Source organism: Erigeron canadensis, chromosome 9 (assembly GCF_010389155.1).
Source record: "Erigeron canadensis isolate Cc75 chromosome 9, C_canadensis_v1, whole genome shotgun sequence".
Classification (NCBI taxonomy): Eukaryota; Viridiplantae; Streptophyta; class Magnoliopsida; order Asterales; family Asteraceae; genus Erigeron; species Erigeron canadensis.
Window position 1 is genome coordinate 14,162,472 of NC_057769.1, and position 16,369 is coordinate 14,178,840.

Consider the following 16,369-nt stretch of genomic DNA (forward strand, 5'->3'; position numbering starts at 1 on the left):
GGGTATTTTCTTTATAGATAAGAAAATTTGGCGTGTTTTTTTTTTTTTTTTCAGAAAAAGAAAAGGTGTATGTTACAGTCACATACAATGTCCATATTTGGTAACAGAACTTGTATTAGTAGGCGAGTAGGGTAGGTCAAAACTGATTTAGATGGAATTATGAATCTTTTTAAACATCTCAGGGTGGGCCTTGGCCCATCTAGTTCCGAGCTGCAATATCTTTTAGCAAATTTATTTGCTCATGGGATTTCTTATTTTATATAAAATGCCTTTGAAGTACTTGACCATAAGCGGCGTTGGCGGATTATCTTTTTTCTTCTTCAAATTATCCTACTCTTAACTTGAATGCCTAGAACAAAATAGGACGTCACAAAAATACTCGAAAATACTTACTCCCAAGACGTGAATACTGTTGAAAAACACCTAAATACAAGTACTTATCAATTGGTTACCAACCCATATCCCATTGGCAGTTGGTGGATTATGCAGAATGTGATATCAACATGGAAGTCACATTTGCAATCTACTTAGAAAGTATAATGTCAACTTATAAAATGTTGGATATTAAGCTTTATAATAGTGATTCTAACCGTGTTTACATGAAAGTTTATTGGAAATTAACCATTCCAAAAAATGAACAAAAAATTTATGCTTCAACAACTGAACCTCAAATATGGGATTTAACAGAGTGCATAAACAATGCAAGTATATGTGAACCAACTTTAAGATGCAAAAATGACAAATTTGAAATACAATATAGCGTTTGTAAGCAATACAACTTATGGATTCATGCAAACATCTTGAACATGGCTTGCATGAACGGCCAATCAATTTTCAAATTGTATAAAATGAAAAATGTTTACGATGCCAAGCGAAAGAAACGACCACTAAAAAATGGTTGGTTAAGTACTTTCCAATCCATTACAAACATGCAAATTTTAACACGGAAGGAAATCCATGTAACTAGTGGCCACTACATGCATAATCAGTTTCAACAAACTTAAAACATAGGAGTAACAAGTTTCTTGAATTGCAACACTAGAGTTACATGCACCTCATAGCAACTGGTACATTGATACAAGTTCCTGTATTTTCCACACCACAAAAGCAAGCTATGAGATATTATCCAACCACCTAAATCAACACTGAAGTGATTCCTGCAAGTGCAAATCGACATATGACCACAAAATTGAACAAAAACTGCCAAGGCTATTCATAATCTTTCTGAAAACATAAGTATTGCTTTGGTGGAATCCTCTCTCCAGTTGTATCCAGGTTTTGGTAAGGCGGAATAACGACACTCAAGCCTTTTTCGCCCGGTAAATTTCATCCATCTGGAATGTAAAATTGTTATACGCAAAAGCACAGTGAGCTGAACGAAACAGGCTAGTGACTAGGTATCTCTAAATATCTTTGGAATCACTTCATGGGCACTGATGTCTAATGCCACTGGATCTCTGAAAAAGAATAAATAGTGTAAGAGGAAAATGAAAATGAAAAGATAACAGCGAGCACAATGAAAGAGAATATTCGTCAAGTTTCCGTTCCATCCACATTCAAGTAGTAATGATCAGTTGTTTTGAAAAAGAATTTGAACAACGTAATCATACATAAACATCAAATTACATAAGCTTATGAGTAAATATTCATCGGATATATCAAGTTACATGTTTATCATTTATCCACATTTCGTAAATAACAATATCTCAATTCACTGATTATGTGCAATTGATTTTCAGTATCCAAATTTATCTGATCTAATGAAAGGAAGGTGAAGGCGAGATATTCAGGTTTTCTAAAAACTAGGCCTGGCAAAATGGGCGGGTCGGGCGGGTTTGGGTAACGGGTCAAAACGGGTGCGGGTCGAAATGGGTGCGGGTCTAAGCGGGTAATTTTAGGAATGCGGGTGCGGGTAAAAGCGGGTTGGGTGCGGGTCGGGTACGGGTCAACCCGCATTTTTTTAATTATTACTTTTTTTTATTTGTTTTGATAAAATATAATAATTTTTTGTATTAAACTAACTATAAATAATGTGATCCTTGTTATATTGTAGTCTGTATGATTCTATAACACTTAATAGTATATTTATATTTACATTTATATTTTATACATAAAATAGAAATATTAATAAAGATCACAGAGTTCTCCTATAATTCTATCCACACTATTTAATAATCACTTTTTTATAGATAAACTCTCCCCCTCTCTATGTGTAAATACAATATAATTCTTATTTTTTCATGTTCTCTTATTCACGAGTCACGACCATTAAACAAGCTAAAATATAGAGTACGATCCAAACACCATCACCACCATGGATTAACGGTCAAACCACCATGGATCGACGGTCAAATCACCATGACCATCACTAAACTTAGCCACCATTGCCAACACCAAATACTAGAAAGTCAAACTCAGAGATGGTGACTTACGGCGACATCACCGGCGACAAAGGCCATCCCCGCCACCGTCACTCAACTTCAGTTGGTTGATTTTCCACCGCCCACCGGTGACCATCATCGTCATCTCCGTCAATCGACTTCAATTGCCTGGTTTGCCACCGGCGACCATCATCGTCATCTCCGTCATCTTGTAGATCTATACTTTCTTTTCCATAATTGATTTCTTGGATGCAAGTGTTAACCCGCTCAATCGACCCGCATGACCCGCACAAAGAGTTCAAGGCTTACTTGAAATACCCATTTAGAACCGCTGTATGATTTTAGGGGTGCCCATGAATACCCACATGAGGGGAAAAAGTTACCCAAAGTTACCCGGAATTTCTCATTTGGGTAAATTTTGCCAGGCCTACTAAAAACATTGGAAATTTACTTTATCTATCCAGATCCATTTAACATCCCTAAGATGCAGATACCGTTTAGAACTTGATCAACTTTTAAATATCTGTACTTAATCAATTAACTTGCTTAGCTATAATGGTTCCAACATGTATTCTTAGTTGGACTGCGGTAGTCATGATAGTGATAATGATATAAAATAACTTCATAATAGCGGTGGTAATGATAAAAATGAATAACTCGCCTTTAATCCTTTATAGTAAAGTGTGAGCAGTAGATCTGCCCAACAAATAACATCGTGTTTTTTTTCATTATATTAAATCAATTCATATGTGCGTGATAGATAGAATATTTGTTGCCAACAGACTACCCTATAATAGCCCACATAATCTACTATATCAGATTTACTTCTTTTCTTCTGATATTAGAATATCTATATATCGGGCAAAATCTACTTGTTAGAAAGAACATTTTAGATTATTAAATTTCTTTTCTCAGACACGTGGAATGGGGCATTAATAAGATCGCAAGTGTTAGTGAGCAAAAATGCTACCATTGAAACCACGGAAAAGATGGGGGTAAGTTATTGCTATAAAGGAAATACCAATATCAGGCGATAGTTTCGTTGGAATTGGAACTGAAAGTTCAGCATAAGGAAAGGTGATGGGGCAAAAACAAAATTGTTATCTTGCTTAGCAAAGATTCGTGCATAGGAAAGGATCCAAATGGGAATAGAATGTTTCTAGATTTTAATCTAAATAGAAGAGTCTTCAGCGAATTCAAACTTAAAACGTAACAAGGGGTCTACGTCAGTCAAATTCAAGCACAATACATGAGAGCACAAGGCATGGACTAAAAATCCCGTAACCCAAAACCTAGCTAGACAGCAAGAGAGGCGAGGTTTGCAAAACACAAAGACATGTACAGTAATATCAAAGTTGGGTCTGCTAATAATTGACACCAATGTGCTTGATGAGAGTGAGCATACTATTTGTTATACGAGATTATGGAACTTGATAGAGCAGCATGATTTAGTGTAGATGAATCAAAGGCTTGGTTCATGACGGATCCTCATTTATTACACTCTCAACTACTCACTCTCTCACTCTTTCTCTCTCGATTATCAATTACCTTACGAAAAACCCATACTTATTCTCACGCCCGAGCTTGGTCAAAAGAGGAACCTTCCTTTTTTAACGAGGCTAAGGGTATGCTTTCTTTGTCACAGGTACATAGCACGTTGGACCAAGTTCGAACGGACCAACTGCCTCATCAAGCGAAGGAGTACAATTTTCCTTCGTCAGTTCATATTATTTATTTGACTCCCTAATAAGTTTACTTAGATTTTAGATATAATGCAGAAGTAGAAGGCAATTTTATCGGGAGGGTTTGGCTTGAAATATAGTGCAATGAGCTCTTATTTTAGGATTTAGAACAATGTCAAGGTCTTTATCTTTAGAGCAATGTTATAACTGGCTTTTGTTAGTAATAATAACTAGTAACCTTGGTGCAGCAAAATTTAATCTTTTGGCTAATCGAATGAGTAATATACTTTTTTTTAGATGGTGATAAACGCTTCCAAAAAACTTCCACGTAAACATACTAAAATGTAAGACAGATTATAAACTAGTTTATCACATGCACAAACCTGCATAATATTTGGCCTTTCTCTGAAGAGCTGGGGATGAACCATTCTTTTCTAAGAAGAGGTGACTCAAACTGCACAAAAAATCCATCACTTTGTCCATGCTTCCATTTCCTTGGTCCTTGTCCTTTCCAGACCTGTTGGTGAAGAAAGCTAACAAAGATTAAGGAGCTGGTGATAAAAAAAAAAAGCCTGAAATATAAGCTAGAACAAATGTATTGACTTTTACATTGCTATGTTATTATAGTAGAATCTATATTGCAAAGTTAACTACTGGATATACAGTGGCAGCATTTTCAAAACACTGTAGCATACTAGCATATTGTTAAAAAAATATTTATCTGTTAATTATTCTGAAATAAATACATTGAATTCAGAGTAATGTTTTACAGTGGGTGTATTTTCAAAACCAGGTACTTTTGTCCACTCTTATGATCGTTACTACAATTATTACCTTAGAATTCAGGAATGATGTGTTTTCATTAACCAAGATATGCCATTTCATATTCCATTTGCTCATTTATTTATTTGACCCCGACAAATGGATTCCCCATAGTCCAAGGCATATGACTGTATGATCTATGCTCAGTAAAAAGAAAAATTATAGAGGGAAAGCACATAAGCTACAATCCTAGAGAAACCATCAATCGGAGACGGATTAATAGATATATGTCTGACATCAATGATGACACAAATTCTTACAGCTAGAACAAATTACTTTCCAAAGGGATATCTTACTACTATAGCAGTATTCCTCCTATGAGTGAGTCTTTACGCTGCTTTCTCAGAGTCCACATAATAAAATAGAAATGCAAAAGAAAAAAAAGATTGTTGATTTTTGGCCTTTTAAAGTAACAATATGAAAAATGAACTGATTACAGTTAAAATGGAAGGGAAATGATATGTGGCCTTTAAAATTCCAGTGTTCCGGAGACCGGAGTCAGAATGAAGTAGAAGCAGCTGCCAACTTTACATACCTTTGATACGTAAAATAGATTAATGTAGGTAATTTGGCCTTCAACAATAATCGTAAAGACTTCGTACTCATGTTTAAGAAGAATTTTTATGAGAGATACACATACAAAAAAAAAAAGGTAAAAGAAAAGGAGAAAACTTAGCCTCTAGGCGTTTCCCATACTTCCCCTTAGATCATGTATAAAAAGCCTAAACATCATCAAATCTAATCAAATACATAATAAATTGAACTTAAATTTGAAAAGCGTATTCTTATTACCTGTGGGTATGATATGCTATTCTTCGGTGCAACCAAGCATGCTGCTCTAGAGATTGAGTCCACAGCATATTGCCTCAAAAAGGAAACACAGTCACCATGTGTATGGGGTGACTCAAATGCCTGTTTTAAAAGAAATCAACATTAAGAAGATGTGGCAATCTTGACATATTAATATATTATGTGTCTTAATTCAGGATACATTTAACCGCTAACGAAAAACAAAAAGAAATTGTCAAAAAAGCTAAAATTGCCAAAAGTATAACTTTAAACGCATGAAATCTCGCCCAAGTCACTTTATTTCAATACTAATATTAATTTTGTAATTGATGAGAAATTTTTGAAGAAAAGTGTTTCGGACCAACCCATCTCAGCCATAAAAAAGATAGTGTTTTTACCCATTACCCGGCCTACCATACCCACCAGTTTTGCCACTGCTAACATCAGGAATAGTATAAAAGTAGTTTGAAATATTTCATTATTGAGAGACAGAAGTTTTATACCTTATCAATATTGACAACAGGTGCATATTTCTCAGTGTCGGTTTTTTCCTTATCAAACAGGTAATAAACTCTAGCATCGACATTGGACGTCTGATGCCATGATTTAACAGCACTCTCCATTGTTTCCACAACGAAAGAGAAAATATCTTTCCAAGATTCCTCACCTACATGCTTGTGTGCCTGAATTAGGATATGCAGTAAGGCGGTATGAATGTTTAGGTGAAAAAAATGTGATGACATGTGTAAAATATGATTTCTTTTTCACATTTGTTAATAAAAAAACAACAATAATAAAATGATTTTAATAAATTAGATAATAGTACTTCAAACATCACAAGCAATAAAATTTACCAATTCCGACTTGAAAGCGTCCAAGTGCTTTGCGAGATCAACGTTGGATCTCAAACTGTTAACTTCTTCCGACCGCTTTTTATCTTTTGACAATTGTGTAAGCCTCTTGATCTTTCTTGACACCTCGGTACTTTGTGGATTGTGCTGTGAAGCTATATTAAAAGCATCCAACGCCTACATCACACAAACACATTATCTTATTTCTATCAAAAATTTATTATAACAAACTTTATAGACATCACGACAGATAAATGTTGACAACTGTAAGCATACATCATCGTATCGCTCCATCGCCTCTAATACGCACCCTTTCCTAAAGTAACCCTGCAACGACACACTTTAGTATTAAAAAATGAGGAAACAGGAAAAGTTATACAATAGATGGATCACATAACTACCTACCTTTTCCCAGGTGGGATTCAAAGATATCGTGGTTTCGGCATCAGCTAGAGCTTTTTGGAGCTTAACAAGATTTAAAAATGCAGCCGCACGATTACTAATGAAAAGTAACAGAAACATAAAAACACATAGTATGAATACAAAATGTCGAATACTACAACAAACACTATGAATACAAAATATTAAATACTGCTATAATACAACAAATACTATGAACACAAATGTTGAATACTGCAATAATAAAACAAATACTAAAAAACCTATAGAGATATTGGGTTTAGATATTATGTATAGAAAAATAAAAATGAGAGAGACAAAAGAACCTGAAAAGGGTAGGATTAGAAGGATCTTTCTTGATGGCTTGAGTGTAAATGGCAGCTGCTTTTAAGTAATTTCCAGCCTTGAAATATTCATTTCCTTTATCTTTCAAAGACACTACTTCTTGTTGTTGTTGTTGTTGTTCTACTGGTCCAGATTCCGCCATTGTTAACAATAATAATAATAATAATAATAATAATAATAATAATTGCTTTGTTGTTTTTTTTAGAGTGAGTTTTATTTATGTGTTAGGGTTTTAGCGAATGAATATACTCAACATAAACAAAAGGGAAACACCTGCTGTCTGTCTCCAATAAAATCAAATCAAATCATGGTGGGTGGGTGGGTCAATTGGTGGGTTTTCTTCAACTCACCCAATTTGGTCGGATACCCAAAATGGAGGGGTTACTTGTTTTGTTTTGAATACGGGTTTTGGGATCGGATATAGGTTTACCACATAATAACCAAAAAATCATCTTATCTATCTATAATATAACTAAAAGTGGAGGTTAGGATATACTTGATATCCTTAATTCCTATCTAATCCTCCATCCATATTAATTCTCTAATTTTTTAATATTTATCTAAACTATATTATAAAACAGATTTTCCTTAAATTTTCAACATTGAACTTGAAATTTTCAATATTGATTTTAAGTACTTCCCAAAAATGTCTCTTCTACTTATTCTATATTTATCTAAAATAACTACAATACATTTTCTCTCTCCTCAAATATCAACCAATCATCTTTTTTCTCTCTCCTCCGTAAATCATTTATTTTCCAATTCATTCAAAATCTTTTATCTCAAAAACCGTACATCGATAAATTATAAAAATTGTATGGGTGTTCTTAAAATTTCATGTTCTTTCATTAAAGATGTCATTCGATATACTTTCGACAAATTTTTAAATCCGAGGGCGGAGCCCGTACGGCTAAGGCATTTGACTATCATACTCTATGACATATCAACTCTTATAACCTATCATACTTTATGACCTAGGTATCACTCCACCATCTCACCGTCGCAACGCGCGGGTACTTGCTCTCGTCTAAATTAATTTACACTTTTTGGTTTTCCATCACCAATTTACACTTTAACCCAACTTAAAAATAATTAATTATACTTTTTGGTTTTCCATCACCAATTTACACTTAAAAATAATTAATTTACACTTTTTGGTTTTTTATTACCAATTTACAATTTCACCCAATTTAAAAATAAATAATTTACACTTTTCGGTTTTATTGGTAATTTATAATATAACTCACGTACGACAACATAAAAAAGAAGCTACGATCAACTACAAAAGGGTTTTTCTTTTTATATACTGTGCACATAATTAATCATTATTATTATTATTATTATTATTATTATTATTATTTAACATTGAATTCTTATGGTTTTTTAATTTAGTTTGTTGTCCATTATAGGTTCGTTGTTATTATTATTATTATTGTTGTTGTTGTTGTTATTAATATTTCTTTTAATTTAATTTGTTGTCCATTATAGGTTCGTTATGGTTTTTTCTTCAACAACAAATAATATGACCACATTAGTTCATCTTGAAGATCTTAAGCCAACACATGTTAACCATCATTTACGACTCTGTGTTGTGCATGTATGGACTGTTTCAGAGTGGAACAACCCGACGAATATCAAAATGTTCGAGATGATCTTTGTTGATGAATTGGTATGTATTTTTCAAATTATATAGTTTACATTTTTAGAATAAAAGAAACTGTAAATTTTTTATTTAACTAAAGTTGAAAAAAAAGGGTAAACTGGAATCAATATTTATATGAAGTTAATTTTCGTATGTTTCTTCTTTAGCTTTTGTAACACCCCAACTAAGGCAGAATGATGAGATGTACAGAAAGTCGAGTATTCAAAACAAGGATTATAAATAACATTCACCATAGCTTTATTTGATAAAAAGGAATTTACAAATGTACAAGCATGTGAACAAATTTTCAAGTACAAATGCATCCACCATACTTGAATATTAAGTTCACGAAACAAATATCAAGCACATGAATAGTATACTACCATGATCAAGGCGGATTCCATTGCCCATCACAAGGTTTGATATTCGACTCCAAAGTGCAATGCAAACAATCATGAAGCATATAGATCCTCAAAGCTTATGCTAATTCCTGAAAAGCATGAAGAAAAAGGGAAAAAATTTTGAAACAGTGTTTTTTAGGGGGCATTTTGTCAAACAAGTTTTCGAAAAAAAAAATTATACAAATGGGTAAACCGGCTTTTGAAAAGCCGGGTTCAAAAAAGTTACCTCGAAACCGGCCTGTCAAAAGCTGGGTTCAAAAAAGTAACCTCAAAACCGGCTTTTCAAAAGCCGGGTTCAGAGTTGTGTCAGGTGAACAGGACGAGAGCAGACGAAGACGAGACAGCTGACGAGAAAGCCTGAACCCGGTTTTGGAAATACCAGGTTCGGCCTAAACTTTACTGATGTGTAGGTTTTTAACCAAATAGTACATGATGTGACAAGGCATGTTGAAATGGGTTTAGCAGAAAGCAACAAAACTTAACTGACACCTGTACTTTTTTGCTTTTTAAAATTGTCAAGTTGTCACAATAATGTGATTTTCCTTTTATCTTTTTCGATAACATTCTTCATATTCATTTTCAATTTTATATTGCATTAGCATCATTACTCTCTGCCGCTCCATTTCTCTATATTCATAGATATACATACATACAAGATATATATATATATCGAATAAATATATACATATACACGATATATATATTATATATATCATATAATAATATATATTACATTGCAGATTGGCTTCATTTTTGTTTTGGGACACGGACTTATTAAGTCAACAAGATTAGTTGTCTTCTTCCCTCATCATGGTACGGTTGATTATTCAAGAAAACATAAGATGGTTTGTGGGTATTGATTACATTTTGCTTTTGCTGTGGCAATGGTGGTTGCGGCGGTGACACGGCGGAGGATGTAGAGATGACAATCAACATTGTCAATATCAGTGAAAATAAGATGATGAAGATGTTGCTGCTGCTAGTGAAACAACCCATGAAGTCAGATATTATGTTAAATCAATACTAGTATGATGTATATTTTTGTAATATGAAGTTGATGAGATCGAAGTTGCTTATAGGGTGTGTGTGTGTGAGAGATTATCTATATATAGATATAGATATACAATATATGTGTATGTATAGATTGAGGGAGAAAGGGGTAAATGATAAAGTGAGAATGCATGGCTGCCATTTTTGTCCTTACACTCGAACCTGGTATTGGGGAAACCGGGTTCACATTCTTTGTCAATGTCAAGTCACCATCAACCGCATCGTTACTTTTCATTCTGACAAACTCTGAACCCGGCTTTTAAAAAGCCGGTTTCAACCTTTCTTTTTCGAATCCGGCTTTTGAAAAGCCGGTTTCGACCCAACTTTTTGAACCCGGCTTTTCAAAAGCCGGTTTACCTGCTTTTATAATAAAAATTTTGCAAAAACTTGTTTGACAAAACACCCTCTCCAAATCACTGTTTCAAAGAATTTTTCAAGAAAAAGTGTCAACTACAAAAACGTAGTTGGTGAGTGCATAGGTTTTTATATAAATCTTGGTACATCACCGTTTTAATACTTAGAAAACCGATTACTATTACATTTCGAAATACCCAAACCATATGACCGACAAAATTTCTCATATCATATTATCGAGTTTTTCCCAAATACCACAATGTTATTTAAAACGTTCAAAATCTATGGTAATTATAAAGTTCTCATTTGTCAAATCTTCTTGAGGGAAAAATATATCAAATGATTAATCATATATCACATCGAAACCATTCGGTCATCAATATTTCAATATCGACAATTTCAACGACTTTTAAGATTTCATATGAGGGACGATACCCAAACCGTATGTTCAAATCAAAATATCCAAACATATTAATATCAATTTCATTAAGCCACACGGGCATAATTTAATATCAATCTCATTTAACCACAAAGGCATAATTTATTATCAATTTCATATAACCACAAGGGCCTAATTAATATCAATTTCATTTAGCCACAAGGGCATAATTTACATAATTTTTTATGAGTAAATGCTTGAGCCGCTACTACTACCTTTTCATGTCCAGACAATATATTATTTCATTTCATTTCATAGCACAAGTTGTCAATCAAGTGCTTTAATTATAATTGGGGTCGTGCCATGGAGACGACCATTTAAATTTAAGGTAGCTAGAACACCGCTCCGGTCGGACTGGAAGAGAAGGTCGTCACAAAGGCAACCAACCTTCCACCGTTACGCTCCGGGTGGGTGGACGAAACCTAGTTGCACAACTATCTAACTACAGGCCTCCACTATTGGAGTAAATAGTAGTGTACCGAAAGAAAACGGGTTGACAGAACTCAAGCTCATCATAAAACATTTATCACATTGAACATACAAGACAATTCCATTTCATATTCATATTATCAAGAATTGTTTCATATTTATATATAAAAGCAATTTCATTTATATCTCATGCTTTTCACCCTGGTAGTTAAACACATAAAATAGTTTGAAAGGGGGCTATGACTCACCTTGATATGCCGAGCATTATATCTATTTATCCAAAATGGGTACTTCCCATCTATTGCTTCCTTGATCATATACTCCATCATGGTCCTCATCCGCATTTCAAAGCCAAGACTATCCCTACGAGATGACTAATATACATAAGTTCCTATCTTAAGCCATCACTTATAAATGCCACTTTCATTATGTTGCTATCAATTGTGGGATCCAAGTATATTGGTAACACTCGCATCGTTTTGGTTGTAGAAATTGATGGTGTAAAATGTTACTTTCATTACATGCGTAGTTATAAGTTGTTAGATTTTCAGCAACTTGGCTTCATTTGTGGTTTCACTTGATATATTAGGTTATTATATACAAATGCCATATTAAGTTATGTTCTCCTTATTCATCATTTGTTGTGTAACCGATTTTAGCGCGAATTAGCATTTGTGATATCAATATATAGCTTGGTTAACATAATTACTTATGTCTATCTCACTTAATTATCTTTGTTTTATTTTGATTACACTTATAACATGAAATTCATTTAAGTGTTATGGGCCATTATCAATTGGGCCCAAATGTGATGGGTTTTTAAGTGACTTGGGCTTAATTTAGTTATTGGGCTTAACCTTATTTGAGTTATGTGATTTTTGGATCATAGTGGTTATTGGGCCAAATGGCCTACTGATTTATGGTCCTTTGGGTTCACTAGTTGGGCTGGGCTAGCCCATTAACTCATTAGTGCATCTTTTAGCCTATTACACAAATGATTACTTTACTTCAGTATTTTCTGTTTTTACTTCACATTTTTATGGAATATTGGGTACTATTTTAGGGTCAAGACGAATTATTTGGACCTTAATGATTTTTACACAGTGACTTATATGTATCTAGTATTTTTGTGAATTTTTGGTGAATTTTTAGATAATATTTGGTGTCCTTAAAATTATTCAAATACAAACTGTCCCGAATGGGCACTGTCTGCGACATCAGAAGTGTTATAAAAGTTCTCAATGTTCTGAACGTTAGAAAAATCCCATGATTTTATTTTAAGTTTAAGACACATTGAAATTACTTTTTACCAAGTATGACCTCCTGGAACCTTATGGATTAGGAGATAAAAATTGTTAAAGTTCATAAAATATTTAGACAAAATTATAGTTTTGACCAGTTTGAGTAGAAAAATCATATCTTTCATTTGGTTCAGTATTTTTGAGTAATTCCAGTTGGAGATTAAACTTAACTCATTTATCTATAACTTTTATTTTGAAAGTTTTGTTTGAAAATGTCTGGAAATGCTCAGTTTATTCGTCCCAAGTGAAAAGGTTATTTCTGTCAGAATTCTTCTTGATTATATCAACTCACCAATAGTGTTTGTTGCTTGTTTTAGCCTCTAAATTACCACTAACAAGATTATTACTTTATTTTGTTTTCCTTAACATCAAATATACAGATTTCAACTAATTCCAAGATCAACACACATCATTCGTACTTGAACTTTTACCCAACAAAATCAATAAACTTAGTTTTTGCAAATATCATCCAAAAATGTGATTGAATGTGACCATCTAACCATTTTATGAACAAATCTCTTGACAAATCTTTCATACAACATAAAAATAAGTTTATTTATGAAAATCACAGAAAATATGTTCCATTTATATCATCACAAATCGATTTTTATATAGGTCTATCAACTAGTTTGAAAGCTTTCTCATGAACCATCACTTTTGGGTCTTATATAAGTTGAATCCTTGAATCTTTTCTTTAGATCTTGACATGCAATGGCATGAAAGGAAAGTTCGATCAACATGCCCTCATTAAGTGTATTTTGAAGAGGAAAATCAAAGAAAAACTTAATTTTTGATAAAGATCTTTTAGTATGAACAAAAACAAGATAGATTAAACAAAGAGATGAAGATTTATACCTTTGACGAACTCGGATTTGAAAGTGTTTTTGGGCAAAAATTTCGTGACCCATAAAAGCCTCAAATAACCCTTAATCTTGTCTTGAAACAACCCTTAAATGTATCTTGAATCAACCCTTGATTAATTTAGTATAAACCCTTATTATTACTATAACTTTAGATTGATTTTTCTTGCCTTTTTCTTTGTTATTGGAGCCGAAAATTTGAAGAAGAGGATGAAGGAAGAGTGTAGAAAATTTGAGAGAGAGAAAGAGATATTGTGTGTGTTGGTGAGTGTGAAAATGATGGTGGAGTGTGGAGGATGGTGTGAAGTGTTGTAGTAACCAAAGGTGTCTTCGGAGTGTAAGGATGAAACATCTAGTTATATTTTGATTGGGTGAAGTGTATGGGGAGGAGGGAGCCGGTTTTAGGGTGGTGTTTTTGGGAGGGATTTTGAATTTTTGGAGTGTATCTTAAGTGTGTATGTATTTGTATAACATGTATGTAAGTATGGATGCATGTATGGACATTTAAATTAACTAGGCAGTAGACTTTTAAGATATATTTTGTATTCATATGTGTATATATATATATCCGTGTATATGTGTATGTGTATATACATTTTATATCTTGGATTTGTTACTTAACCCTTTAGTTATAATCTTGCATTTTTATTAGACATACATATATTTATTTATTATTATTCAACTCTTTTGCATGATAAGATTTATAAATAAAATTTTTGAGATGGTCATTATATTTTTGTGCTCATATGTATTTTAATTAACTTGGTGTTTGAATTGTTGGATATCCATAAGAAATTTTTGGGTTGTTATTTCATCTTGTGAGTCTTGCATAGTTATTCTTATGATTTAACTCATTGAAATTAAATTTTTGGTTCGTTGACATTTACATGAAGTTCAATTAGAACTAATTAAAGTATGAGATTGTCTTGAATGATTATAGTTTTTGTTTATGGCATTTCTAAGGCATTTCACTGTACTAGAGGGCAATTATCACTAAGCCCTAAATGTAGAGAAGGCAATTCTCTTAATAAACCTCTACGGATCGATACCTAGATAAGTATAAGTAAATAGTCCTAATTGGAAATTGAGGGTTGTTACAGCTTTCGTATTGATTAAGTTGTGATATATGACTTAACTAATCTAAATATTGTATATTAAATTTTATATTTGTAACCTATATTAACTCTTAGGATTTACAATTATATCTTTCTAACCTTTTAGATATAAAGTTTAAATTTGTTATGAGTAGAGTTCTGATTACTTTAATATATTGACTTTGGTTATTTTGATATCGTTTTGAAAGTAGCTCATTAATGGTGTATACTTAAGATTTACGATTATACCTTTCTATAAGCTTTTAGATGAAAAGTCGAATTTTGCTATGAGTAAGATTATGATTATTTTAATATATCGACTATGATTATTTTGAATCTGTTTTAAAACTAGCTCATTAATGGTGTAACTTTTTAGCCGTTGTTATTCTATCAGGGGTAAATGCTACATATTGAGATTGTGTTGAATGTTTTAGTGTGATTATTTAGCATGGTGGAACAATTCATCATTTTAGTTTGTGTATGACAGATATACTTTGGATCTTATGAAAAACATGATATCAATTTTAAATAATACCTTTAGATAAACCCTTTGAACCACGTTATGTTTAGGATTTAACCACAACAGAAGATGACTTTGCAAGGTTTTTGGCTTGACTCCTTTTTTTTATTAAGAATTTATTTCCTTATCTTTCTTGCATTAGCCGATAAAATCATTTGATCCATGTTTGTATGTCCTTGGTTGGGTTCCCTTTTTATACTGAATAATTTTCTTGAATTTGTATGCAAAGATGTTTATTCGATTTTTATGGTTAATTTGTTTGGAATTTTTTTTTTGGATTAAGTACATAGAAACACATTAAGAGAACACTATCATATAGGGCATTATCATACATGGTTCAGTCAATGGTCAATGGTGAATGAGCGGAAAATTTTAGGAGTATTTTGAACGATGGAGTGACTATTCAGCTAGCAAATTTCCAACTTGATTTCCGTATATCTATTTTATATATTTGAATTCCAAGTTTTTAATTTTAATTAATATATTTTGAGACTACCTGTCCATTGGACGAGTCTTAACACTAGTATTCTTATATATGTCAATATAACCAAATTTTTTGAAGTTACAAAAAATATCCTAAAATCATAATTCGTTGCTAGTGTTTTTAGCAGCCCAACTTCCTTTATCCCTCATTTTCAATGGAATCAAATAGAATGAATGTCAATTAACGATTTTGTTTTTCGTTCGCTACCTTTTATATAAGAAATATCATAATTAATTTGTCTTGTATAAATAAGATAAACGTCTTGTATTCTGTGCCGATAGAGGACGACATAGATCTGGTGAAAAAAAAGAGTAAAGTATTGTATGAAATCAAATAAATAGCCAATAGAAGACGACAAATATTTATCATAAAAAATACATGTAAAATATTGTCTGAAATTAAATGAATACGATTATAAATATGTAGGTCAAAAAGACAAAAAAGGGTTACAAGTTATTATCAAGAGCAAAAAAGACATAACGTATTTTTCTTAGTATGTGAAGTGAAAAATGTAGTTAAAAAATCA

At 32.6% G+C, this 16,369-nt stretch overlaps 1 protein-coding gene across 2 annotated transcripts; it reads right to left on the bottom strand.

The window, feature by feature from the left end:
- Positions 1 to 881: 881 nt before the first annotated feature.
- On the bottom strand, positions 882 to 7,517 carry LOC122581927 (hsp70-Hsp90 organizing protein 2). Of its 2 annotated transcripts, XM_043754247.1 has the most exons (8): positions 7,251 to 7,517; positions 6,931 to 7,024; positions 6,802 to 6,852; positions 6,529 to 6,702; positions 6,178 to 6,357; positions 5,678 to 5,797; positions 4,447 to 4,580; positions 882 to 1,457 (listed from the first exon to the last, which is right to left on the bottom strand). In XM_043754247.1, the coding sequence occupies exons 1-8, from the start codon at positions 7,409 to 7,411 to the stop codon at positions 1,394 to 1,396; spliced, it is 978 nt and encodes a 325-aa protein (XP_043610182.1). In that variant the 5' UTR covers positions 7,412 to 7,517; the 3' UTR covers positions 882 to 1,393. The 2 variants fall into 2 exon arrangements, with proteins under 2 accessions (XP_043610182.1, XP_043610183.1); XM_043754248.1 differs by lacking the exons at positions 882 to 1,457; positions 4,447 to 4,580 and adding an exon at positions 4,737 to 5,607.
- Between the last annotated feature and the right edge of the window lie 8,852 nt (positions 7,518 to 16,369).

Excerpts from the sequence above, each read along its gene's own strand:
- LOC122581927 (XM_043754247.1), bottom strand. The coding sequence starts at position 7,411 with ATGGCGGAATCTGGACCAGTAGAACAACAACAACAACAACAAGAAGTA. Across the intron at positions 6,703-6,801 it reads CGATGGAGCGATACGATGAT|GCGTTGGATGCTTTTAATAT; the intron begins GTATGCTTACAG and ends TGTGTGATGTAG. Across the intron at positions 1,458-4,446 it reads AAAGGCCAAATATTATGCAG|AGATCCAGTGGCATTAGACA; the intron begins GTTTGTGCATGT and ends ATTCTTTTTCAG.